The sequence below is a fragment of the Rissa tridactyla genome, chromosome 1 (genome assembly GCF_028500815.1).
Source record: "Rissa tridactyla isolate bRisTri1 chromosome 1, bRisTri1.patW.cur.20221130, whole genome shotgun sequence".
NCBI classification, from domain to species: Eukaryota; Metazoa; Chordata; class Aves; order Charadriiformes; family Laridae; genus Rissa; species Rissa tridactyla.
The window spans coordinates 164344038-164371127 of NC_071466.1; the positions used below are offsets into that span (position 1 = coordinate 164344038).

General features: G+C 46.9%; 1 protein-coding gene across 8 annotated transcripts in view; it reads left to right on the plus strand.

The window, feature by feature from the left end:
- Positions 1-1052: 1052 nt before the first annotated feature.
- The window catches only part of ZC3H7B (zinc finger CCCH-type containing 7B), a 47549-nt gene continuing 21511 nt past the window's right edge, over positions 1053-27090 (plus strand). Inside the window, exons 1-15 of one of the 8 annotated variants that reach the window (XM_054201577.1) lie at positions 1053-1326; positions 7621-7681; positions 9604-9637; positions 10002-10199; positions 11082-11240; positions 13863-13943; positions 15432-15491; positions 16902-16944; positions 21044-21303; positions 22218-22566; positions 23555-23664; positions 24546-24708; positions 24795-24956; positions 25805-26010; positions 26753-26853. In XM_054201577.1, the coding sequence (XP_054057552.1) occupies positions 7629-7681; positions 9604-9637; positions 10002-10199; positions 11082-11240; positions 13863-13943; positions 15432-15491; positions 16902-16944; positions 21044-21303; positions 22218-22566; positions 23555-23664; positions 24546-24708; positions 24795-24956; positions 25805-26010; positions 26753-26853 (1979 nt within the window). In that variant the 5' untranslated portion in view covers positions 1053-1326; positions 7621-7628. Of the gene's footprint in view, positions 1327-7620; positions 7682-9603; positions 9638-10001; positions 10200-11081; positions 11241-13862; positions 13944-15431; positions 15492-16901; positions 16945-21043; positions 21304-22217; positions 22567-23551; positions 23665-24545; positions 24709-24794; positions 24957-25804; positions 26011-26752; positions 26854-27090 lie in introns of all 8 variants that reach the window. The other 7 variants (XM_054201551.1, XM_054201570.1, XM_054201595.1 and 4 more) reach the window with 7 other exon arrangements.

Genomic DNA, 27090 nt, shown 5'->3' on the forward strand with positions numbered 1-27090 from the left:
CAGCGTCAGTCTGGAAATGATGATCTGACGGTAGACGGAATCCTTTAAGGAGTGGAAAACCTGTCCTTACCAGGGAGGCTGGACTGGGAGCTGAACACAAAACCCATTTCGGAGGGTTACCTGGAGTTAATGGTAGTGCAGCTGGGCAGGGATGGATGAACCCGCCGCCAAAGGCGATGCCTGTGTCTCTGTCTTCGGAACCATTTCCCACAACAGAATAACGTGTGCCACTGGGGCCCCACTGTCCACCGGCAGCTCCGTTCCTGGGGCTCTGTCGGCATTGGGCTGCTGCGGAGATTCAGTCCACTTTCTGGAAATATTGAGGGATTTGGGATGAAAACAATGCAAAAATCTGGTTCAAAAAAAGCGCTGAAACTCCCATGTACAGATATAAATATATATGCATGTGCATATAAATTATATATAATGCACATATATTGTACAATACCCAACTGTATATAATAAAATAATAATATGTTATGTACACACACACTGTATATTCCTTTCCACCCAAAGATTTATGTTTTCAGAAGATGTTATTTACAGGGAACTCCCCCTCAGCAGTGCAGGGTGGAATAAGCAAGGTCTGGCAGGGACAGATAATTGCTCTCCCATAAGCAATGGCTCTGGCCCCCTTCCAGCAAACGTATGTTCGGGTGGGCAAAAGGGTCGCTGCTTCACCTATGTGACAATCCCATGGCGGGGGGGTGGGGGTTGTGTGTTGGTGTTGTCTCGTAATTCGGTTCATTGCTGCGTTTCGTATGCAGGCAATCACTCTGCAGAGGCAGCTTTCTTTTCTTGTGGGGTAGATTTTATATATCAGCAAAGACAACCAGGAAGAAGAAAAACGTTGCATTAAAGAAAAAAAAAAAAAGAACGGAGCCTTGACCGCTTAAGTGCTTTCGGGTTTTTTGGTGTTTTTTTTTTTTTTTTTTTTTTTTAAGCCTGATTCACCTTAAAGAATCTCAAAACCAACCACCAGGGAAAGATCTGTGATTTTTCGTGTTTTTTTTTTTTTTTTTTTTTTTTGCAATGGAAAGCGGTAGCCTCTAGGGCCCAGAGGATATGCAGGGAGGCATTTTCTCTTGCTGGTGCAGCCGAGAGCGAGCGAGCGAGACCTGGAAATGAAAGTAAAGAGATCAGGAGGCACATGGAGGGAGCTGCAGGGGCAGCCGATCCAGAAGCAGAATGCTGCCTTCTATAATTAAATAGCACTTACTATTATTATTACTTCTAGTAATAATACATTAATAATATCTCTAGTAATACAATATCATTTATCAAGGAAAGTTTATGCATAGTGTGGGGGGGAAAACCCAAGGAGAGGTGAGTCTTTTATTATTATTTTGGGGGGGATTGTTTTTGTCTTGAACCAATTCTGTGTGTGTGTGTGTGTATTTGTGTATGTAGAAAGGGGTGGACTTGAGAAACAAGAAAATCTGGATGTTGCTTCATTAGAAAGTAAAGGTTTCAGATAGTAACAGCATGGATGAAGTGTTGTGTAATTGCAAATTAAAAAAAAAAAAGGAAAGTGGAGGAAAATAATATGGGCGAGATTTTGAAGCTAACCCCCTCTTCCGCCAAAAATGTGGGGTTTGCAAAAAAATAATTGTCAGAGATCCTAATCCCACCCCCTGGAAAAAAATGTGGTAGTAGTCTAAAAGTGGATAGCTAAGAGAAAAGCCCCTGGGTTTATATGAAAAACTTAGTATTAAATGCGTTTGTGCCTGTTTGTGGTTTGTAGGTTTGAAAGCTGTGTTCAGATCCGTATTCAAGCTGCAGTTTCCCCCTCTTGTTTGGTATAAACCCCATGAAGCAGCAGAGAAGCCCTTGTGGAATAGCTTTTCGAATGCACCTTTCGTAGGGGCTTGTAAAGTTTATAAAATAAGAAGGTTGTGGAATTTTTATTTTTTTAATCCCCCCCCCCCCCCCCAGTTCTTTAATGCTTTAGACAGTTTCCGGGTGGCAGAGGAGGAGGTTATCTCCCCCCCCCTCACCCTTAAAGTCGCCTCCCAGTCTCCTGGAGATGAGTGATTTTTATTCAAGCGGATGGGGGGGGTGGGCAAGGAGGAAGAGTATGTTTTGGTTTGTTTTCCCGGAGAAACCTGGATGTCTACTGCTGCTGGAGACCCCTCCCAGCAGCACCGGGGTGGGGGGAATGCCGGGGTGCCGGCCACCGGCCGAGCCGCCGGGGGTGCGGGAGGCGCCGCCGGCCCCTCTCTGCTCTGGCCGGCCGAGGTGGCGCTTTTGTCCGCGGCGGCCGCTAGGCAAGGCCGGGGATCAGCGGCCTAGTGCTGGGGGTCGGGGGGAGGAGGTGAGCGGGGGCTCCCGCTCCACCCATATGGGAACCGGCCCCGGGTTTTAATTTTTAAAGCGAAGCAGGGGAGGGCGAGCTGGCTGGGCACGAAATCAAGAGCAAATGGCCGAGGGACGGGCAGCATCACCCCACCGCCCCCTCCTCATCCTCCGGCCGCAATGCAGGGCCCCTCGGGGAGGGCCTGGAGGACTGGGGCAGGAGGAGGAAGGGTGTTATGTGTGGAACGGCCTGCAGTAAACAGAGTGTTACATGTCAGGTGTGAGGCTGGAGGGCGCGTAAAATGGGGTGATGGGGGCCGGAGTGGTCTCTTGAGGCTTTGGGCTCCATCTCCATCCCCTTCCTGGGGAAACATCTGGTTGATACTTTTATTTTCAGCTGGGGGTGAGGAGGTCGTTGCTACCTCACCCTGCATTTGCTGGAGGTATTGCTGGGTGAAGCTGGTGGTACCCTGATGCCAGCAGTCCCAATGGTGCCACGGGACTAGTGAGGTGTGGTAGAGTGGCCACCTTGGGGTGGCTGGAGCCTGGAGGGACAGGGCTGTTGGAGCTGGTGTGCACAGCATGGTGGTGGGGACCCTGAGAGCCTTCAAACCCAGGGAGTGGGACATGGCAGAGACCAGCCACAGGAGCAAGCGTGAGCCCGTGTTTGTAGTGCGGCTTGTCCCCTGCTTGATGTGGGTCTGGTCACCCCTTCTGCTGCACCACCGAGGTGGTGAAACTGCAGCAGCCAGTGAGAGACTCCATGTTTGCAGACTAGCGCATCCTGGAACCTTTTGCCTGGACGAGAGTGCACAGACCCTGGCACTGAGCTCTTGTCTCAGCTCTACAACCTGCCACTTGCATCTCGGTGCACTTATTTCTGGCTGAAATGTTACAGTCAAAGCCTGAAAGTTGGTCAAGTGTGAACTCATTGCCATCCCAGAAATACAGTATGAAAAACTTTGCCCAAATTAATCTGTCTCAGGGTTGGAAATAAAACCCAGGTCCTTGATAAGATAAATTGAAGTCTTTCTGTTCATCTCGTAGTGTCTCACAGAGCGTATCTACCCAGTTTGTGATTGAGTCACCCTGTTTACTGTCTCGTTCTTCCTTCTGAAGGCAAGAAAACCATTTTGCCTATTTCCTGCATTTTATTTTTGTCTGGCAAATAGTTTGTAACTCATTGACAGACTATGAATAAAGTCCTCTCTCGATGGTGGACCAGAGAGAATAAACATCTCTGGACTGAAAGGATAAGAGCTTTGTAGTGGGGATATAAATATTCTGGATTCGAATTCTGCTGGTGATTTGAGCAGACGAGTCTGAACAGACAGATCTGGGGGGTTGGGGGGGGGGAGAAGGATGCTTAGGCACACTGCTTCATGAAATGTTTTCCTCTGTGTTTCTAAAAATATTTAAAAGACTGAGAAAACAAAAGCTAAACAGGCTTTGGGCTTAAAATTAATTATGCATCAGCCATGGTGTGGTGTGCAGCAGAACTGAAGTGTTGCACGTATGGGTGGCTTGCTGTGTGTTGGGTTTGCTGGCGTAACGAGTGTGCAGCTTGGTTTGAGGTCGAATGAGACATGGCAAAGAGGCTGGAATGACGAGGATAGACAGAAGTGACCTGAGTTTACTAGGGAGGTGTCAGGGCAGGAGGTGTGGGGAGCAAAACGAGGAGTCTGAATGGTAGCCTCCAGCAGCAGTGGGGCAGGCAGGATGGGGGAGAGGTCAGCCAGGCGTGGAGGAGGCTGCTGGTGTGGAGTCAGATCGAAAGGGAAAGGTGGTTGTTCCCAAGAGATGTGAAAGAAGTTGTTAGGGCAGCAGCATGTGGTGCGCGTTTTGAGGGTGTTGCCATGAGGAGATGACTCTTATGTGCAAAGTCGTGACATAAGTGTGAAGGCATGATGGAGCTTTAGCAGAGGAAGCTGGTCACCCACTTGCAAGGAGAGGGGAATATGGGGCAGTATCAGGCAGCAACAGTCAGGAGGGGAGATCAGGCCTGTGGTTTATGTCTAAAGAAAGCAATGTAGTCTTGTGTTGGAGAACGTTCACTGTGGGAGATGAGGGTAGGACTGCAGAGATTAAACAGCATGCAGGGCACAGAGGGTTTTTATTAACGAGGGTTTTGTAGCAAGGATCAAAACTGTATCTGTGTGTCTGTGTATTGTGGGACTAAAAGAGATGCAATGGGTTGGTCAGCTATCCACGTGAAGCGAGATAGGCATGTTGGATGTGGTGGCAATGGTGGTGAGGAGAGAAAAAACAGAAGAGGAGCTCCAGGATGCAAGACGAGTTGGGTAACTCTCGGAAGGAGACGTTCTGGAGCCTTTCCCCGTGGTTCTTTGGCTCCACTCCAGCTTTTGAATGTTTGAATGCCCTTCTCTGTGGGCAAGCAACAGTAACCAGTTCTCGTTGTAACGCGTGCCCACATCCTGCTGTGTAGGATGTTTTAGCAATGGGGTCAGGGTAGCCATGAGTGCAGGTACTGATCTCTTCTTCACTCCTTGCAGTCATATTTTAAGAACTGAGCTCAGAAGCAGAGGTTGAAGTAGGCTGTGCATATCAGAAGCTTTTCAAGGTGACTGTTTTGTGGATATACACAATTGTGAAAGTGTGCCACAGCATTTTTGGAGTGCAGCCATTGACTTTGTGATGACCAGCCAGTGTTCAACTGCTCTCCCCACCAATAATCTTCCTTTTCATCAGATCGGTGGGCTGCCACTTCCCTGACTTTTGTTCTCTCCAGTATGGCTCATGTCAGGGAGCAGCAAGAGCAGGGCTGCTCCTCCAGGGAGGACAAGCTAGGAGCCGAAGCTGATGACAGCCACCAGCAGTGCCCTCACTAAGGAGGGTACAGCCCCACCATATCTATCTGAACAGTGCAGGCAGAACAAGATGCTGATAGCAGGGGTCCATCAGCAGTCCCAGAGAAGATGAGGTGGTGAATCGGGTCCCGTGTCCACCCACCGAGTCCAGCGATAGCAGATGGTGCCAGAGACAGGACTGGAGACAAGCTGCCTACAGTGTAGGTCCAAGGTTTGTCCAGGAGATAGGACTGAGGGCAGGTACACCTACAGTATAGCTGAGGTGAGGCCGTATGCCTGGACCGGAGCTTAAATGGAGCTCCTAGACCATGCGCAGAGGGTGCGGGGGTGGGGGTCTGTTAGTGCACTCAGGGCCCAGGCAGATAGAAATTCCTCCTTCCTCCCTGTCCTTTCTCCCATCAGCCTTTGTGATGTTCCCCTTGACCTTTTAACTCCTCTTGCCCTCCCCTTTTATCTGTTGTCACTTCCCATGGTGACTGTTTCCCCTCTCTTGTCTCTGATGGCCCTTGCAGTTCTCTCCTACTCTGTCCTCGTTTGTGGCTTTCACTGTTGTCTGTCTGAAAATGGTTCCTACTGCTCCTCCTCAGCTTGTCTGTTCTCTCTTACTTCTTCTGTCTTTGTAGAATTTCATGCAAGGAGAGGTATCAAATGAATTGCCTCTGTCTCTTTCTTCAACCCCTCATGCCGGTCTGCCTGTAGCGTTAGTGATCATATTAACCTCACAGTCTCCTTGTTAAATTTCCTTCTTTCTTCCTGATTGCTCATTATCCAGGCTATTTATAAATCATTCCAGGCCTTCCGTTGATGTTGTACTGAAGTCTACCTGCTCTTCACCATCACTTCTGTTAAAAGCCTTTATAGAGATGCTGATCATCACTCGTCTGCTGGCTTTCCCTTTCTTGCTGTGCTGCCCATCCCGTTCCGAATGCAGCTGCTTAAAATCTTCTGCCTGCTGCTCAGACCAGATTGCTCTCAAATTTAATGTCTGATGACTTACAAACTGCACAGTGTCACTTTCAAGCTCTCGATTCCTTCTTCTGCCACGTCTTTTTGGTCTTTCTCTTGCTCCTGCCTTTCCCCCTTCCCCCAACTGTCCTTCTTGGTAAAGGGCAGGTATCAGTTCTTCTACATTTCACATGGTGCAAAGCACAATCAATAAGGGCTTGCTGAGTTGTCAGAATTGATTTTCACATACCTTAAAGGTCTCTTCACCCCGTTCCAGACTAAATGTGCCATAGGTACTGTAAGATACCTTAGAATGATAGAGATGGTCTTAATATAAGAGCTGTTGTAGTGTAGAGTTAGAGAAACGACTTTTGTTTTTCTCGTGATCTCTTTAGAGGTGATTCCAGGCTGGGAGGGCACAGTGTCTTCAGCTCCATCTCATCTCAGTGTTTTTGTGCTTGCTGCCTTTGTCCTCAAGTTACCGTTCCTCAAATGCTGAGCGTTGTTTGTGATCACAGCTGGTTGATGTCAAGCCTGGGAAATGTGCTGTCGCCAGCAACTCTGTTTTGCCACAAAGTGCCATCCCTTCTCCTCTTCTTTATTCTTTTCTTGTGTGACAGACCTGTGTAGCTTGGGGAGAGTACAGGGAGGAGCCATTCCAAGATGTGCTCCCAAACTGCAGGGGATGATGGTCATGTATCTAATGGTGTGATTCAGGCCCGTTTTAGTTGAGAAAAGGGACATTACTCCAAAATGGCTCCATCATACTGCTTATTTGTCTGTGCTCACAGAGACCCAAACAGGATTTGGTCAAACCCAGACAAGTTACTGGGCCCATTTGTGTCCCTGACTAAATGGGGATAACTTTCTCTCGAGCCTTCCTCAGGTGCTGCCCACCCCAATTTAAAACACTGCAGAATGGGGCCCTGTCCCCTTTCAAAGGAGCCTTCCCAAGTCTTTGCTGCTCTTGCCTGCTGATTTTCAGCATGAAATTCCCATTGTATAGATTCATTGCTGTCCTTTTATGTGGACCGCAGCAAGCGATTCTGTCTCCTTCCTTTGTGTCTCTCTTTGTGATATGCCTCCAGACACCTTACATAGATTACTCGTCTCATATGATGTGCAGTAAACCAGTTTAAATCCAGACCAGATGAATAGTGGTCAGAATTGCACAAATTCCTGAAATGACTGCCAGTGCAGGGGAGTTGTTGATTTTTATTTTTTTCCCCTTTCTTAGAAGGCAGTCATGATAACAGTTGGTTCCCATTGCTTTATTTACTGGCAGCCTAAGTAGAGAGCTCAAACTGAAGTAATTGCTCTTTGCCCATGTATCCTGGTGGTGGCATGTGAGAAAGAGCAGATACTTGGTAGTGAGCTGCTTGCCGTTCTGTATCTGCAGTGTGGATAAATCGTAGACTTCAGTGTTCAGGGCATCTGGTCTGGAACATTTTGTTAGTAGTAAATTCAGGCACACACAGAATATTGTGCTGCTTAATTGCCAGCAAGACCTAAAATGACTCATTTTATGTTGTTTCTTCTTCTTCTTCTGCAGCAACTATAATGGAGAGACAGAAGAGAAAACAAGAAATAGAGAAAGGACTTCAGTTCATTCAGTAAGTGGACAACCTCATTGTTTCCTGTGACTTTGGGAGTGTTTGTATCGAGGATTGCAGGAACTGAGTTCTTCCTGTTCACTTCTTACGGCTCTGCTTCATGGGAATGAGATATTGGTGCTGAAGATTTTCACTGTGATTCATCAGGGTGCTTCTTGTCGTGCCAGCTCTCTGAACTTGAAATTCTGTCATTTTCATTTCCTTGGATTTTGACCTCCACTACAGTTCTAGGATGGTCTTTATAGTCAGCATAAAGCTAACGCTTGGACCTTCTACTTCATCTTCAGCGTGAAGATCTTGAACTGCTCTCTCAACAAGGTTATCCCACTTTTCTTAGGAAGGGAAATAGTGTTTTTGCATTGTAGGTGGAGAAAGCAAGGTAAATGACTTGCCAGGTACCCTGTATGGTGTCTATAGAAAAAATAGATGACCTGGGCTCTTTTACAGTTGCCAACCTGGTAGGTGCCTCAAGTCATCCTTTTGTGAATATCACATGGACTTCTAGAGCTTGAAGTTGTTGCTTATGTACTAGTTACAAGTCCAAGTACTTCCTTATAAAGTATAGTCATGTTTTTTCTGTCCAGTGTTTGAGTTAGCAAAGGCCTCACTCTCAGATCCAGGTTCCATGTTGAGTAAGGAAGTAGCAAGATTGTAATCAGATTGCTTTGGGGTTTTTTTAAGGTCTGCCTTGAGTCCTGCAGTTGTTATGGCTGAAATCTGTGTGTCTACAATAGGAAAAAAAGCCAAATCTTCCATGTTACATACTTATATCCCGTGGCACAGCAATGGTATTTTTGCCCCAGTCTGAGACTAAATGGGGCTGATAACCCAGTTTCAGAGAGGCAGTTGTGAGGTTTGATTTGGTAATATTTATAAAAATGTTCAAGATTCCTGGAAAGAAAATAATTTAGAAATACGGGGTGTTGTTCATGCTTCTGGAGTGTATCTTAAAGTCTGAACCAGGGGCAGTGTCATCTTTGGCTTGTTTTGATGTGAAAGAGGGGTACTCCAATTTTGTAAGCAGAATGAATGTTTCTTACAGAGCCATGGGATTTCCTGTAATTAATTTTAAGGAGCAGACGATGATTAGATTAGATGAAATCTAAAAAAAAAAGTTTATTCTCTGACCAATAAGTTCATGTATACAGTGTTGCATTTCCAAGGTGAGGAGGGCTATGAAAGATGCTAAGGATTTCTCTACAGCCGATTGTTTTCTCCCGGAAGAGAAAAAATAAATACATGTGGACCAAGCCTGGATGACTTGGATGGTCCCATTTGAAGAACGGAAATTTTCTCCCAAGTCTCAGCGCTGTGTTATCCACACAAGTACTGCCAGTTTTGTGGCACAGCCTGGCAGCCTTGATCAAGATAGCTGGAGTTAAATGGGCTCCCAAACCTGCATTGTTTTCTCCCTTCCTTTTGGGGTGTAGGCCTAAAGGCATGTGGCTGAGTTAACAAAGAGGAAAGTGATTCACTTATCACTGAATGTCTTTGGTCTCACAGAGGATTTGAGGAGGTCTTGGTGTGCCGGTTTGGTGCCTCTCATTAGAGCCAGATACACTTAAAATACGCTTGTATTCTCCATGACAATCTCTCATGGGACTTTCTCAAAGATGTTTTTTTTAGGTGGCGGGCTGAAGGCACATTACAGAGGATCGTGTATGTGCAGAAAATAGCTGAGAATAAGATTCCTCTAGTCTCAGATCCCTTTGAGACCTGACCATCTCTCTCTTGACACCACTGTGGCCATCACCGATCTCCCTAATTGTGTTCTCTTTGCACCAGCTGCTTTTGAAGTGATAAAGTGTTCAGTAACTCACTGAGATCATCAACACAGGATAGAAAGATGATTTCTTCGTCAGACAAAAGCCCTTGTTTGCATGGATGCCTGTTTCATGAGCGTTTTCTCTTCTTTTTTTCAGGTCCACGTTACCCCTAAGCCAAGAAGATTATGAGGTAATGAAGAATTTGTTTTCTGAAGTTGGGAACCCTCTGGTTAGCAAGATTTGTTCTGTTGCACAGCCGTTAGTTTACATACCAAAAGTGGAAAGTGTGGGATGGTCTCTTACAATTTGTCTGTTACTTAAAGTTTTAAGCTTCTGACAATGACAACTTGCAGGGAAAGGAGAAGACACTTGAGTGTTCAAGAAGAAAGGAGATTTGCTACCAAAGTCTGATGTTTTACAGGAGGCTGGGGAGGCAGGAGAATCTCAGTGGGCAGGAAGTTTGCTAAAACCTGTGGAAAGGAATGGGAAATTGGGAAACCTCTCCTGTCTCTGAATATCCACTTCAGTCTGTCTGCTCTCTCCCTGCTGCCCAGGCCTTTTTGCAGAAGCTGGTGAGAAACCTGTTTGCAGAGGGCAATGATTTGTTTCGAGAGAAGGATTTCAAGCTTTCACTGGTACAGTATGTAGAAGGGCTGAATGTGGCAGATTACGCAGCCTCCGATGAGGTGACCATCCCAAAGGAACTCCTGTGCAAGCTGCATGTCAACCGAGCTGCCTGCTACTTTGCCATGGTGAGTGCCTTCTCAAGTCATCCGCAGGGGCCAGGGAGGACATCATGGTTGCAGTGCCATGCAATTGGAAAAGATGTCAAGAAGGGTTTCAGTTGATTTTGTGTGCTCCCTTCTCCAACACTGGACGAGACCGTGACACACAGAAAACTGTTATCTCCCCACTATTGCACTGTGTCTTGCAAGACCAGAGAAAGGTTGTGAAGGAGAGGGGGCCAGTCCTAAGGTACTGAGAATGCAGTTCTGGTCCATGTTGGTGAGGTGCTAGTACAATTTGGAGATTGGAAAGATCCAGTGCCTTCCAGTATTGACTGAGTGTCTCTCTAGAATACTGTTTGAATATTGCTCTGGAGTCTCCTGCCTACTCAAGTGAGGCACTGGAAGTTAATCAGAAGGCCTTGATGGAACTTTCAGCACACATATGGAAAAGGAATCTGCAATACTTAGGCTCTAAAAGGCTGTGTGCTTCCATTTTTCTAAGGAATCTAACAGCTTTCCTTTATGGCACTGCCCCAGAGCAGGTCCATCCTGTTCATAATGAGGCTGAGTCCCGTGTAAAAAATTAGCCAGCAGTCACATAATTAAAGACTGTTAAATGTCACATGCCCAAGTTAGAGGGGGAGAAAAGATAAGGTTGCTCAAGCAGCCTTAATTCTGGCATTCACTGACTTTGAAGTGTTTTGACTTTTGCAAGACTTAACAAAATGTTCTATTACAGTAGATTTTGTATGTTTGTGCGCTGGTCTGTGCATGAGGTAACATATATATTTTCAATTGCCTTTTATGTTTCTATTTTCTGCTGAGAGATAAAACATTTGCACTCACACAGAAGGAGGGGTTAGTCTGCTGTGCCTCAGCTGACTCGAGATGGTCTCTTCTGTGCAGGGGTTGTATGAGAAGGCACTGGAAGACAGTGAGAAGGCTTTAAGTCTTGACAAGGAGAACATCCGAGCGCTCTTCCGGAAAGCCCGCTGCTTAAATGAACTTGGAAGACACAAAGAAGCATATGAGTGCAATAGCCGATGCTTGCTGTCCCTCCCACATGTAAGTTTTTGACACACAACTCATCTTGATTTCTGTGGTTTGTCACCTTCATCCTCTGTAAGATGCTTAGTGTGAGGCCAGAGGATAGTGGAAGAGGAAGCTCGTCTGTTCCTGGGAACACACTTATGCCCAGAAATTCTGTGTCTCTGACTCAAAGATGATGTTGGACCTCCCATGTTTCTTCAGTCCAGGTCACCCTCACTGGTTAGTGACAGCAGGTTTGGTAACCTATTTGTGAAGAGCAAAACTCTACCCTAATAATATGTGAACTAAGGCCATGAGATTGTTTTAATTAGCTGGTTTTATATGTCTAATGGGAGTAACTAGGAGCATGAGACAAAGGGGAACTGGAGCACTGGAAGGAAAACATGTATACTTTTCCTGTTTTAGATAAAAATGTCTCATGTTTTACCTACTGGTTGCTAAGGCAAGCTGATAGAGCTTTTTATTTCTTGTCGGACATGCGAAGGTGTCCATGACATCACATGCCATAGTTATTTTTGTGTTCACAGGCGTGTGAATTTTTGCATTCAGAGGGGACTGTCTGCATATACTGGGCCCTAGATATTTTCCTGACAATGCTTTTGTTGAGTGTTCTTTTAGGCCAAATATTGAACAGGAAACCAGACTGCGATTAGCTAGATTCTAGTGAGCACTGCTTATCTTTGCTAAATTTGGTTCTGATCCATCACAGTAATGCTATTACAAGAAAAATGCATCTACTTCAGCAGGAGAAGTTAACTTTCCTTCATTATTAGTGTTACAGAAGCAATCTTTGAAAGCCTTATTAGCAGTTAGTTACTCCTTTTGTGTAGCTTGTAAATTCTAGTTCCTTTGACTTGTCAGAACAGGGTGACCAAAACACATTAAAGGTATCATGTTAGGGGAGTTCCAAAGAACTGTTATTTAAACAAACCCTTTTATAAACAAAAACATCTAATCTATGTGTTCATGTAAAGCCGTATCTGGCTGTCTTTCACATTGCAGTTGAGCCACTTAATTGAATTTAATTTTTAAACATATACTTCTGTTTGCGTATCTCCCATTATTATTATGACAATCACTGTGCGTCTACGAACGCTTTGTCAGACTTCTGTATGACAGACTTCTGTGTGACAGACGGTTTGAGAAGAAGAAGGTACATCCTGAAGGGGTGTAAGATGGAGAGAGAAAAGAGAGAGAAAAGGAAACAGACAAGATAGATTTTGTCTTCACTGAGTTCAGAGAAGATGGTGACAAGACCAGGAAGAATTACTTTACTGAAAGAGTGGTCAGGCACTGGAACAGCCTGCCCAGGGAGGTGGTTGAGTCACCATCCCTGGAAGTATTTAAGAAACGTGTAGATTTGGCACTTCAAGGCATGCTCTAGTGGCAGAGATTGTAGGGCTGGGGTTTTTTTGTGTGTATGGTTGGACTTGATGATCTCAAAGGTCCTTTCCAACCATGAGGATTCTGTGGTTCTATGATTCTAAGACCGATGTTGAGGGTGTGGGGGAGCAAGTACACTCAAAAAGTGGCATTCCAAATTGAAGGGCAATGTTACTGATACTGTGGGCTGGAAGAACCAGAGGCTAGTGAGGGGTTGAAAGGGAAAAGATGAACCTTCAGGGAGAAGGAGGTTGTAAAGACCAGCATGACAAGTAGAGAGAAAAGAGCAAACTTCAAGTTAGCAGCAGATGCAGGAGGAGACATTGGGACATTAAGGAGGGATGTCACAATAGGGTGGGCAGATGCTTTTTTCTTCTCTGAAGAAACTGTTAAAGTACTCTAGTACTTTTGCAAATAGGGAGAGAGAGGAAAGAGTTGCTGGTGATAAATAAGTGAAAAAGGTTGTGGCAGGTTGTTAGTCTAGGCAGAGCTGGAGAGGATGGAGCAGGGGAATGAAGCATGGCCCAGAACTTTGTCTAAAGCCCGCGGTGGGGTGTGAGTGGGCGTGGGCAGTGAGCAGGGAGGATGGTAAATAGCACGCAGCGGGGAAAGCAGAAGGATCTGCCTGACTAAGCTGAGGCTGTTTAACCGGAGCCGGAGCCGGTGAAAATGCCTTGTAGCTAGAAAGTTGGAAACTGAGGCTTGGTTTCAGCTTTAAAAACAAACAAACAAGCAAAACAGGCTAGTGAATACCGTCTGCATATCAAAACCGATTATTAGCTCTGTGGCTGGTGGAGAGGGAAAGTATCCAGGCTGTGCATGCAGGAAGGCATGCAGGCTCCTTCTTCCCAGACATGGGGACCTTATGGAAGCTGTATCAGCCCCCAGCACGGGGACTGCTAGCAGCCAGCCTTGGCAGCCCCTTCAGCTGTCTTGCCAGCAGGACTCATGAACCTTGCCTTCAGAGTGGGTGCTTTCTTGGAAGCAGACACTCAATTCTGATTTTCTGCAGCATCCGGAGAGTGTGTGGGGGTGTCCTGGTGCAGCTTCAGTACCTCAGCATGACTGAATGACAACAGCGCTTAGGTCTGCATGGACTCTCCTAGGGCTGCTCTGGCAATTGTCCACCTGCTGCTGTCTAAAAGTGAGGCTTCTTGGCACAGCCCAGAGTGGGTAACTGCATTCCTGTTTATTTCACTGTGTGCGCCGCAAAGGCAAAACTGAAAGTGTCCTGCCAATTGTTTTTGTCCCCAGGATGAAAGCGTCACACAGCTGGGACAGGAGCTTGCCCAGAAGTTGGGACTGAGGGTTCGAAAAGCATACAAAAGACCTCAGGTATGACTTCTTTTTTCTTAGAGACTGTCCTTTGGCTCTTTCAGATTTACTTTTGCAAAAGTGGTAGGTGCAGCTCTGGAGTTACAGACACATGTACACTACCCTGCAATCCCTCTAGCAGGCTGCTGGCTGTCCTCCTTGTCCTGACCCTCTGACTCGCTTTACCTTGATTCGTTTCTAACCCCCTTGCTGCTCTGCAGGAGAGGCCTCCAATGCACCAGGAGCCTGTGTTTGTGGAGGAGAGGGACATGTGGTCTGATCACAAAGGAGATTTTGCGTCACAAGTCCTTTCCCTGTTATGGGATGAGGAGGGTGGGATCCTCTGCTGCATTGGACGCATGGCTGGTTTTGTAGCGTGATGGGTCATGAAGGGTTCCTGCCCCATATCTAGGCAGACACCAGCTTTGTGGTGGTGGAAAGGCCTGTGCTTTGGGACAACAACAGGTATGCATATGGTGAGACGCTAGGAAAGAAGGCAGCAAAAAGCGAATTGTGGGTCCAATTAAACGATGCCAGTAGCTGGACCCATAGCCTGGATCTACAAGAAAGTGCTGGAAAGTAACTGGAGTGCTGCTGGTGTTTAAGTGCATACCCTGGGATGGAGCTAGAGGGCGTTCGGCCACTGCTAGCACTCTTGGATAAGGCTGCCTTGGTCACGTAAAATCCCAGTGTGCGTTTTCAGGAGTAGGGAACGTGAGCTAGTAGTAGTCGAGGCTTACATTTGCATTCGCATGCTCGGGCCCCTGCACAGCGGTGTGTTAAACAGCCAGCGTGTTCCACCTCCAGAGGGGCACCTTTGCAGTACGCGGTGAAGTGATTAGTGGGCATCCAGTTTGCAGAGAGCTTTTGGGGTAAATTTGACTGTAGCAATCTTATTCCTCTCCCTGACCAACCTCACATATGATTGGCCTACCCCCCAAAAAATCCTTGATGTTATAGCAGCTCTTAATGCTCCAAAATTACTCTGTCTCCTCAAATAAGGGGAAGTTTTACACAGAAGTACTTTTTGTAGCTGCTCATTGTGTTGGCCTTGCCACCTTTTTGCTGCTGTGATGAGCTTAGACCACCTGTATGTTAGTAAAATAAAGAATAAAAACTCCAAAATGCTTTTTATTATTTGAAATTTAGTGATCGGTATTTTGGTAACACCTTGCTATGTATTGTGTTGACTTCCAGCTTTCATTCCAGTGCTGTAATGCTTTCCCAAAGTAGTAATTCCTTAATGAAAAGACAAAAAACTTACGTTCTTTGGGAAAGTTTTTTGCTTCCTGGTTGTGCGTTGGATGTTGAGAGTTTTGCACTGAGGTCTCCAGAACAAATAGATGTCCCTTTCAGTGTTCAGAAAAGTGTACCCTTGTGTCACAGTGGCATGCCTTTTGGGGTGGGTTTTATTTATGGGTGGGAGGAAACAGTGTTGTAACCCAGTTTTACCTAGTTTACGAGCATTCATGGAATGTCTCTGTTCTAAGACCTCTCTCTTCCTCGCAGCAGGAATTGGAAACATTCTCGCTACTCAGTAATGGCACGTCAGTCAATTTGTCAAACCAGGTAGAGTTTGCATCCTCTGATTGTTAACTGCTTATGGATTGTGCCACGAGAATGCTTTGCAGTTTCATTTACATGCAAATTTATGATTGTCTTTTATGATTTAAATGTGTTAATTAGTGTTTTCAGCTTTTAAGGAGTATCGCCAAGGAAATTAATGTCTTTGAAAATATTTCTAGTGAAGACATTTTTGATGTCAGTAATTAGATCATTGAAGGTGGTTATTTTTCTTAGGTATTGTGAATGCATGCTTTCTCTTGCATTTTAAATAAGTTTTGTTTTTCGAGTTTTTACATAGTTAGGGCAATGCTAAGTAAAATTCAGAAAGTGCAACTGCTGAAGAAACATACAAAATTAAATCATGCGCATGCGATGTACTGAGCAAGGTACATACACAGTTTATGTATTCTTTCTATTGTCCTGTCACCTGGGAGACCCTGGGCAGGGCACTGTGCAAATACTAAGCTAAAATATAAAAAATTGCTGATTTCCTTGTTCCACTGCTGGCCAAAAAAAACCCCAGAAACTCGCTAGTTTTACAGGCTGTTTGGTACTTCACACTACTCATTAAAGCAAACAAACTATAAAACAGTAAAAATTGACATTTTGTACAAGATGGTATCCTAAAGAATTCATTTACCTCCCAGCGCTGAGTGACTTGCCTTCACATCTTTCTAGGAGAGCCAGTCAGCTTATTTTAACAGTCGTGCCTAGTTTTCAATTTGAAAGTCTTTCCTTTTGCAAGAAAGGAAAAGTGCAAAAACTAGAAGTTGCAAAAACTGCTGCAGTAGATGCAGTATCTCAAGAGTAATGCTTTACTTGTGCCTTCTTAAGTTTAAGCTGAAGGCACACATACCTACCTCTGTTTATGTTTCTGTAAAATACGGGCTCATTTTATTCCTTGCCTGGAGGTCCAAGTCAGCAGTTGTCTTGACGGAAGCCTTTTCCTGTTTTGAGTTTGCTATAAAAGTTTGTGGTTGTTAGATTGCAAAACATGTGAACTAAGAAAAGGAATGTTGTGTAAGATCAGGCTAATCAGATCTCACACTGCATGGGGCTGACCGATTGATGTATCCTGGGACTTGGGACACAGCGTTCTCATCCACACATGAAAAACCCTATTCTAATGTACAGATTTGCTCACATGGTTGGATATTGTGCAGGGCTGGTGTTCCTTTGCAGCAACAGGGCTTGTCCTCTGCTGGAGGTAAAAACGGATAGGCTCTCTGGATTAATGGGCTGTTAAAGTTTGTTGGGTTTACTGCTCTTGCGCTGAAAGAGGCCATAAAGGAAAAGAAAGTGCCAGATGCATTTAGGAGTAGTAAAGAGTCTCATCTGTGAAGCGTGAATATCTTTTTAAAGATGAATTTTTGGTGATATTTTTCTCTCCCTTTTCCTACACCCTCTTTGCAGACCACTTCCAATGGATTGGGTTCGATAGATGACATCGAAACAGGTAAAGACATCTCTCTTCTCTGATTTTTGTGGCTTCAGTAAGGTATCTGACCAGGCTGGCAGGCCTGAGAGGTTCGTCACCTTCATTTGTGTCTCTTCTGCACACTGCTGGCTTTGGTAACAGGAGGAGGAAAAGGTGGTGAGAAGCGGGAGTGTTTTTCCTGCAGAAAAGCTTTTTGTCCAGGCCCAGTGAGAGAGACGTCTGGGAATTAAAAGGATCTGCCGAGGTACACAGCTCTCTCCAGTTGTGCTTTCTTAAAGCTGGGCTTGGCAAAGCTTCTGAAGCTCTGCTCCCAGGCAAAACAGTCCAGATAAAGCGAAGTTAAGGTTGTAGGCAGCTGTTTGTGCTCTGAGCGCCTATGGTCCTCCAAGACGTGGAGGTGGAGGAAATGAAAACAAAGGGAGTTGGGAGGGACCCAGGGAGAGCCACGTTCAGGGTTAGGCACCCAGGAGGAGCAGAAGGAGGGCTACGAGGTTGCTTTTCTTATGCCGGAAAACAAGTGACCTTAACTCTGCCCCTGTAGAAAGGCTTGCTGCATGCTTTGGCCTTCGTTGTGTGCTGGAGCATTGAACTTGTGCCTCTGAGCACATCAGTCTTTGTTGCTTTGAAAGGTAGCTGTGTGTGTGACGGTAATTGTGAAGACTTACCACTGCAAGTAGCAATTGCTTTTCTTATAGAAAGAAACTAATTTCATTATTAGGGTGCTTTGGAAAACATGGTAGTTCTCTGTTGAATGCCAGTTCAGTAACTGAGTGCCACGTGCAATCATGAGACCCAGTTCTGGGAATTAAGGAGAGCTTTTCACGTTATCTTGCTGTGCTAAAATGAACTGGACTCCTACTGCAGAGTAAAAAGTGACTGCATCCAGTAAGCTCTTTATCTGATCAGGATTTGGTGTAAGAGCAGCATGCCGCCTTTGCTGCAGGTCATGCAGAGAGAACCTTTACTACTAGGAAATCTTTTCAAAAGCATTGGAATTATGTGTTGTCCCGTTGGCCTGAGAGTGGTGTGCCACCAGGAGGGCTGTGGGTGCTGGGTACCTCAAGAGTTTCAGATTCAAAGCTTTTTTAGCAAGGGTTTTTGTTGTTGTTGGTTTGATTTGGTTTGAAGATGGAAACTACTGAATCCCCTTCCCCCATGCTTTGCCCAAAGTTGTCTGATTAACTCAGTCCTGCCCTGCACAGATCATGGCTCACATCTTGCTCAGTATGGCTTTTGGCCAGCTAATGCTCTAGGGAATCACTGCTGTTTTGGGAAGTAGAGCTAGAAACGTGGCTTTTAAAAGCACTGTACTTGCCGCTCTGGGACAGGCAGGTGTATGGCCAGAGAACATACCACATGGGGGACATGGTATGAGTGACTTGGTTAGAGGGAGTGGATGGACAAGACCCTCATTTAGCTTATAATAATAACACATGGGACTCAGTGTCATGGCAGTGGCAGGAATCAGAAGGAGACAGATGTGTGCTTGGCATCTGCTCATCAAAGAAGGGCTGTTTTATTTTTTAGGGTGGAGCAAACATGAGGTGAGTACAGGAGGTGCACGAGCTTTCTGGAAAGGGAGTACATGAAATGTGGCTGTGGTGGCTGGTGAGTGAGGTCAGCAGATGGGGTGTCCTGAGAAAAGCAGGAATGGGAAAAGAGGGATAGGGGAGAAGATTGGACAGAGAGGAATGGGAGGAAGTTGCTGAAGGAATGACAGGGTTTGGGTTGTCAGGGAGAGGGGAGCAGGCATTTCTCCTCTGCCCTTTGCAAGTAATGGAACCTGTTGGTCCCTGCTCTTCTCTGCACCCTTCACATGCACTGAGCTGGGGGGGGCTTATGGTTCTCTGCCTTTTGGTCATGCGTTCAACTTTTCAGGGTTTTGTTTCTCACAGGGTGTGTGAGGGCCTCTTTCCTCTGCTTCCCAGTCTGAGTGGGAACCAGAGGGACTTGTTCGTTCCTCACAGAAGTTCTGAGCTTCTGGATCCTTTGGGGCCATGTCATTATGAAATCTTTTGCTCCCTCCTGCACGTGTCCCAGTCCCTTCTAGCATGTCTTGAACTTTTTGTTGGCCCCTGGAGGGATCTTGACTGTGCTCCAGATTTAAACATCTGAAAAACGGGAAGGCACAAGCTGTCCCTTTGTACTGAAGGAAATCTGGCCGAGCTACCAGTGATGAGGCCAGCGTTGAGGGAAGCTGGATGGTTGGCTCGCGAGTGCAGCTGGGGGGCCCGCACCAAAGGGAGATGAGCTGAGAGAAGTCATTGCAAAGGGGGCATGGGGTTGGAGCTGAGCCTGCTCTGAGGGGCAGCTTGGCCTGCAAAACTGAGGATATTTACAGCCTTCCTTTGAGCCACTGGCTGTGGGGAAAATGTTCAGCTGCAGCACTGAAAACCTGTGTTGGATCCCATAAGGTACAACATGCGCTTTCCTTCGATCACATGCATGAGGTTGTGGAGAGGGGCCTGTGTCTGTCCCTTGCTGCTTTCCCCTGCTTTCCCTGCCTTTTGTCACAGACCAGACATCTCGGCCTCGGTGCCTTGCACAGTGACCTTGGCTGTGGTCCATCCACGTGGACCACTTAGAACAAATGCTGGAGGAAAGGTTGCAGGGGGCGGTGGTGTACTCTTGGTGGGATTAGAGATAAGGGAGCCTGCGTGTGTGTGTCATCTCTGCTGTTGTTTTGTACAGGACTTCGGGGTTTGCAGGAATTGCTGGTTTGCTGAGCTCTCAAAGAAGGGCACCAACACAGTCCTCGGTTAGTGAACGTGCAGTGCATAGGATAGCAACGTGGCTCACTCACCCAGTCACAGTTAGAAAGGGATGGCTGAGGTCTCGTGGGGGTGAGTGAGCTGAGCTTTCACAGACAGGACGCAGCATTTCTCAGTGGATCAAGCTTTGTGTCTCAGAAGCTTGTCTAGTTTCTTTCCTGTTCTTACCAGTCTGTCTAATAAAAGCTATTGTCTCTCCTTCCAAACTTTGCCTTGCTTATAGCCATAGACCGTCGTAGCTACAGTGCAGCCACTGCTATGTGGATGGAGAAGGTAGCATCTTTGTCTTATTTCTTTTCTTTTATTCCAGGACATCTGCACAGGGGCAGAATTAAGGTAGTTTGGGTGCTTGGTTTGAGAACTGCAAATGTAACGCTGCATTTTCCGAATTTCTAACATTTGAACTTCTTTTTTTTTAACCTTTAATTTTTTTTGGAGAATAAAATGCTCTTCTGTGAAGAATATGTGCTTGTAATCTTAACTTCACTTAACAGAGGTTTATATTGCATGATGGGAACGTCTTACCTTTTCAGTAATGCACTGGAGAGGCAAGGAAGCCTTAGGGAAAATCACTGCCTCTCTCCTGCCCTGACCCTGGCTTACACAAGTTCCCAAGGGGATGTTTGTTGCTGAGGTGTTGAGGGGGAGTGTGGGCAGCAACCTCCCACCTACGGACATCAGGAAGCACTCGAGAGCAGGGAGTTTACCTGGGTAAAAACAGCCGAGTGAGTCTAATGGGGTTTTTTGGAGACACATTGTTAGCACAACCTGGTGCTAACAACCTGGTGCACCCAATCTCTGACTCTCTTCCCAGTAGGACCTTGTGTTTTTTATCTCCTGCCATGTAGGATGCCTAAGGTTTTAGAGAGCTTCTGAGTAAGCAAGCTTTCAGCTGGGATATCGAAGCTCCAAGGAGTAGAGAAGGCGTTGATCTCTGCCAAATGCATTAGTGAGGAACATTAAAGAAAACACCAGGTGATGGGTTATAGAGAAATTGGGTTATGTGCCCCTGGCCTTTAGTCCTGGCCACAGTGAATTCAGTAACTGCTCAGCCACAGGGTTTGTGTTGTTCCTGGTGACTGTACACGCTTGCCAAATCCTGACAGTCAGTCTGGGTACTGGCCCTTAGAACGTATTTCACCTATTGGTGAGCCATTGGAGACTGGGAAAAAAAAAATGAAAGGGCAAGAACTCTTCAGACCAGAGCCCTTCCTCTCGGAAAATTGGCATACTTGGTTTCTGTGATTTGATGGAGTTGTACAATATTGGTTTTGCCAGGCTGTGCTCTGCTTGCCCCCTGCAAGAGGCTCTCCTGGGTGACTGGCTCTGTTTCTCCCTCATCACAGACTGCTCTATGGACCTGCAGTGCCTCCCAGCTCCTGTGGCCACCTCCATCCCTGTGAGCGAGGGGCTGGTCCCTTTGCCCTCTGACTCAGATGCAAAGAGCTTGGCTACCTCGCTCCCTGCTGCCAGCTTGCTTCCGTCTCCAGACTGCGTGTCCCTGACAGCACCTGAGAGCGTGGAGGACTTCACAGATGGGGACATCATTGGGGAAGAACTGGACTCCCTCCTGGACTCCCTCGCCGAAGGGTCACCATACCCTCTAGTAAGAGTGGGCGCTGCATGGGTTCCCTGATTCTTGTTCCAAATAGGTCCTTGGAGCACATGGACGTGTGTGCTGCCTTTTTCTCTCTTTCTGTCACTCTTTTCACCTAGCTCTTCCTCTGGCAAAACTTATTCATTCCTTCTGTTTCTGCAACCAGCTTGAGAGTATCTCAAGAGCCCACCTCCAAGCCTGCTTTGCTGTGTGCAAGTTCATGGAGCTGCCCCTCAAAAGTACCCAAGATAGCCATCCCCCACCATCACCTTCTCCCTGGCCTCTGGTGTCCTTGGAGTTGAAGCTGGCCTGAGGGTAGAAATAAGTGTGCTGAAGCAGGAATGATGGGTGTATTTTATACAGTGGGCATGCTCTAATCTCCGTGTATTTTGTACAGGCTGCATTCAGCCCAAGCTCTTTGAACAGGTCTGGGTGCCGTAGAGACGATGTGTATTCATACTTACATTGGATTTTAGTTGCCAGTGTTGCTGATGTTATATGAGCCAACTTGGGTCTGGAAGCAATATAATCATATTTGTGCAGGGCTTCTCTTGAGCCAAAAAGCTATGATGAGAGGTGCCACAAGTAATGGTCGTAACCCTGACCTCGGTGCTGCGTGTACTCAGCTGCATTGTTTCTTGACCTGAGCTGGTTTAAGTGCCCAGTGCAGGGCTCTGCCTTGCAGACTGATGAGCTCAGGTAGCCTAACACCTCCTCAGGGACCTTGGTCCAGACTGTGTGCAGTGTAGATAGATTGGAAGGTCTGTGGGAAGTTTGCAGGCAGATGGGGCTGCCGGGTGTCCTTTTGCTTCAGATAATACAGCACACACCTGAGTGGGAGCCTGTTGCTCTCTGCGTTCACTTATTCTCTTCTCCTCGTCCCTAATATGCTGCTTATCCTCCCCCTTCCCGATTCCCCAAAGTCTCTGGTCCAGGGCACCATTCCTACCAACCTGCCAACGGAGATGCCCCAGCTGATCCCTGTGTTTCCGGGGGGAACTCCGCTGCTGCCCCCAGTCGTGACAGCCAGCATCCCTGTCTCCACCCCGCTGCCACCTGCCTCCTTCGGCCTGGTGATGGATCCCACCAAGCAGCTCTCCTCTTCCTCTGTCCTGGATGCCTTTGAGGCCCCACCGGGGGGAAGTGGCGGCTCCACCTTAGATTCGCTGGATTCCCTGGATTTGCTCCCCTACACAGACTCACGGCTTGATGCCCTGGACTCTTTTGGGACAAGCAGAGGGTCACTGGATGCCTTGGATTCCTTTGCCATTGGTAGGTGTGGGGCTGATGGAATTTCATGCTGCTCTCCCGGTGAATGAGTGCTAAAATTATTTCCGTCAATGCTGAGAATGTCTGTCATATAGCTCTGTATGCTGGTGCCGCAGAACAGGAGTATAATTGTAGAAGAGGTCAGGGAATTGTCTTGAACAGAGCAACTGAATGTATCTAGCTTAGGAGTAATGAAAAAGGCTCTAGGTGTGTTATCCCAGATGAGCAGGATGTACATGGTGTGAAATCTCAGAGGAGAAAGGAACACAAAAGTACATAATGATGAGTGATGAGATCTAAACATGGCTTCGTATCCAGGACGCCTCCGATGGTAGAATTTGCTAGACTGTAACATGATTCCTCCACCCTCCCCAATGACTTTTTGATATTTTGGACCAAATGAGTGAAATCCTGTTGACTGTTTTAGATGATACAGGACCTTGTTGTGCTGGGCAGAATGGTAGAGGCCAAGGTGGGTGTCTCCCATCTCTGGATTCAGGGCGGTGAATGTCCTGATGCATGGGGAGCTACACTGTCATGTCAGAAGGAGCAAAGCTGTGGAGGATGGTGGGCAAAGAGTAGGTCCCCTTCTGTCCCAGGAGGGAAGGGAGGCTTTTTCTTGGCTATCTTGTCCCCAGCGTTGCAGTCGGCAGCAAAAGTATTTTAAGAAGAGCAGAGATTGCCCAGTCAGCATTTCAACACTCATATTCACCTCAGTGTAGGGCTACCTTGGAGTTGCCACCTTGGGAATGCCAGCACTCAGCAACATAGAATTGGGTTCAGTAGCATTTGGGGAATAAGAAGGCCTTTCCTGAAATTTTTCCAAGACTTAGACGGGTGGTTTGGGGAAAAAGTACTAAATGTTACAAAATAAATAAAGCAAATGGATTTAATAAGCATTTATTTGTCTTTTTGTGAGCAGAACTGCTTCTGAAAGTGAAATGATTGTTTTTGTTTTGTGGGGCTCTTTCCCCCTTCTTTTGTCCAGAAGAAACTAGCCCTCAGGAACTGCGACACCCACCTGGCAGCCAAAAACCATCCCCCGTGGTGAGTGAGACGCTCCCCCGTGCTGATGTCCCAAGGTGCTCTGGAGCCAAGGTAGTAGTGACTTGGGTGATGTAGGTAATTTGGGCCCCTCTACTTAACCTGCCCCAGTGAGTGTTGCCTCCCACGTTGTGGCAAGGCAGGTAACGATTTCTCCAGAGTCAGTAGGAAGACATTTGTTCCATCTTCATTTTTATCTGCAACTCTGCATATTGCCAAGGTAAACATGGTGTGACCTAGGTTATAGACTCAACAGGGGATCACGGAGGCCAGAGTGCCACAGTATCTGGCAGCCACATTACACTGAAGGATGGGGCGGAGTAAGCCAGCTTTGTCTTAAAACTAGTGAGGTTCTTTGCTCCTCTCTGCCCTTGTCAGGAGGCTTTTCCAGATACACTGTTCTGTCCCTGTTGCATGTCTCCAGTCTTGGAGGAAAGGGGAAAGCTTATCTATGGTTAGCAAGCTTGGAACAAAAATTATTCTCAAGTTCCTGTCATCCTACTATCCCTGTTACTTCAATGCAGAGACAAGTCTCTGTCCTCAGATTAATTGCTCCTGAAGACTCACTGATAAGTGGCTTGGTTTTTTCCCATGTTGGGGTAGCGTTGATTTGAGAGTCTTCAGATGCAGATTTGGTCACAATGGAAGTAATGGGAAGGAGCGAGGGGGACATTTTGTTACATGTTTCATGATAGAAAACTGAGGTCTCTTACCAAGAGAGAAAGAGGCCCATCTTTGAAGTGAACATACCACACTGTTTGTTACGTTTGAAAAAGTTGCATGCGACATTTTTGGAAATGTCACTTCAGGTGTGAACATTTTGATGAATGAGAAAATGAGACGGGTTTTTGAGAGAAGGGAATGGGGTAGGGGATAGAGAGGTTTCTTACCCATGTGGTTGCAGAGCTGAGAAGAGAGGTACATGTGTTTTCGCTCAGGTCAGCCTTGGTGGAGTGAGTCACCCAGCTGTGCCCAAGGTCACCGAGCACCTGCTGTCCCAGCCGGAACCTGTAATGCCCAACACAGCCCTGCTAGTAAAGAACCCCCTGGCATCTACTCACGTCTTTAAACAAGCCTGTCATATCTGCTACCCCAAAACAGGTGATGCGTTAGCTCTGCCACCCAGAGCGCTGGCCCGGGCTAGGGTTTGCCCTTCCCTGGGCTGATAGGGTTATTCTCTCCTGCAGGGCCCAAGGCTGGCGATTACACCTATCGGGAAGGCTTGGAGCACAAGTGCAAGCGAGACATCTTGCTAGGCAGGCTGAAGAACTCAGAAGACAAGACCTGGAAGAGGATCCGCCCTCGCCCAACCAAAACCAACTTTGTAGGATCCTATTACCTGTGCAAAGGTGATCTGGAGGGGATAGGGCTGTCGGTGGCTGGGAAGGGGCTGTACAGGGCATGCCAGGGAAGGTTGGGAGGGGACTTACAGTTTGTATCACCTGCTGCCTTGGGGGTCTTCCTGTCCCATGGGCCGGGAGGCTCAGTACAATGAAAGGCAGTGAGCTCCCATGCTGTGGAGAGCTGGCAGCTTTTAAAGTGGTGGAGCAGAAGAGTTGCCAAGGCATAGTGTGGTGCTGTGCACTGTCAAGGGCTCAGAGCTGCCCTGTTGACATGGGCTTTGCTGAGAACCTGCCTCCTGTACATGTGCCTGCAGTAGTCCCACTCCACCCAGCAGCCCCATGGCAGGGCTGTGGTTCTTCCAAGGCAAAAGCTCACTCTGCCTCCTCCTTTGCTCCAGCCCATCCCTTCATATGCAGGCAATGTGACCAAACTGGTCCCTGAGGCAGTGTCATCACAAAGTACCTAATGAGGTGGGGAGATTGCAAGAGCCAGGATAACAGGGCTCCTTAGTGCTGGGCTGCTAGGGGAACTTAATCTGGATTGGCTTTGAAAGGGGTCGGTTAAATCGTGGTCTGTCCCTGGCCAGGCACTGAATTAAAGCAGGCCTCCATTTTGAGATGGTTTCCACAACAGATGGCATTGCTTGAGATTGTCACGATTCAGTAGTTTGCATTAACTTTCCTGAATGGTGTAGACAAACTTGGGGGGAGATGTCTTTTCTTTTTTCTTTAACTCTCTGTTTTCTTGCTTTCAACTCCTTGTGAGGTGTGGGCAGTGGGAGATGAGAGAGAGTTTAGTTTCTGACTGGGCCGCCCTCCCTGTGTGGTGGTGTGTGCTGTTTGTTGCTTTGTAGATATGCTTAACAAGCAGGACTGTAAGTACGGGGATAACTGCACCTTCGCGTACCACCAGGAAGAGATCGACGTTTGGACAGAGGAGAGGAAGGGGACTCTCAACCGTGACCTCCTCTTTGACCCGCTAGGTGGGATCAAGCAGAGCAGCCTCACCATTGCTAAGCTCCTCAAGGAACATCAGGGCATCTTCACCTTCCTTTGTGAGGTACAGAGCTGGTGGGAGGGAGCAGGCACCCTTCATCATCTCCTCAGTATGTATCTGGACCATTGATATGTCTCAGCCAGTGCTGTACTCCCAGAAGGGCAGTGAGCAGTGGATGCAGCTGTGTAGGAGAGAGGAGAGGTGGTTTTCCTCCTTAGCCCTGCAGCTGAACCAAGTGCACACAGCCTCATGGGACCACCTGTCTCTCCCTCTGTCTTGAGCTGTTGCTTTGAATTGGAATTTAGCCCCAGCTACTTTAGAAAGCAGAACCCTGTAATGCAACAAATTCCCACTTGATGTCTGTGCTGAGCCACTGAGTTGGTCGGCTGAGGATTGGTTCTTGCCATCTTGATGTTCTGTAGCAGAGAGTTCCCCACGCTGGCAGTGGTACATGTAAAGGGCCGTGTTCTTTGCTGTGAACTGGCTGTTCTTTTATTTCTCCCCCTCGTTTCCCCTTTGTTCTTGCTCTGTTGGCTAACTGGGAAAGAATATGTGTCTCTGACCAAAATTTTTCCAACCACAATGGAAAATACTGTTGAGAATAAGCCAAAAAATGTTGTCTGGAAGCTTTTCCAAAAATTTGTTTGCTTTATTTTAAAGCCCTACCACAAAGTTTTCACCAGGCTTCTTCTCACTTTGAACATAAGAATAGGCTGGCTCTGGTTCTTCTTCCCCTTCCAAGTGAAGTGGCTCTGGTTCTCTTCTCTCTAAGATTTTCCCAGCATGCTAATTCTTCTCTTCTCAGATTTGCTTCGACAGCAAACCTCGGATTATCAGCAAAGGGACCAAGGACACACCATCTGTCTGCTCCAACCTTTCTGCCAAACACAGTTTCCATGACAACAAGTGAGTGAACATTTTTTGCGCCAACGGGAGCAATCTCATCACAAGTCCAGCCAGTTTAACTCCAGGGCCCTGGTCTCTTTCTTTCTTTCCTCCTCATGGGTTCCAATCATAGGGCAGCTAAAAGCGTGATAAACAGCACTGTGTGCTTCACCCTGCACATTTGCTCCTACTGCTGAAGGATTTCAGGCATGAGCAAAGCCCGTTGGAGTCAACCTAAGTTTTCCATTGACTTAATTT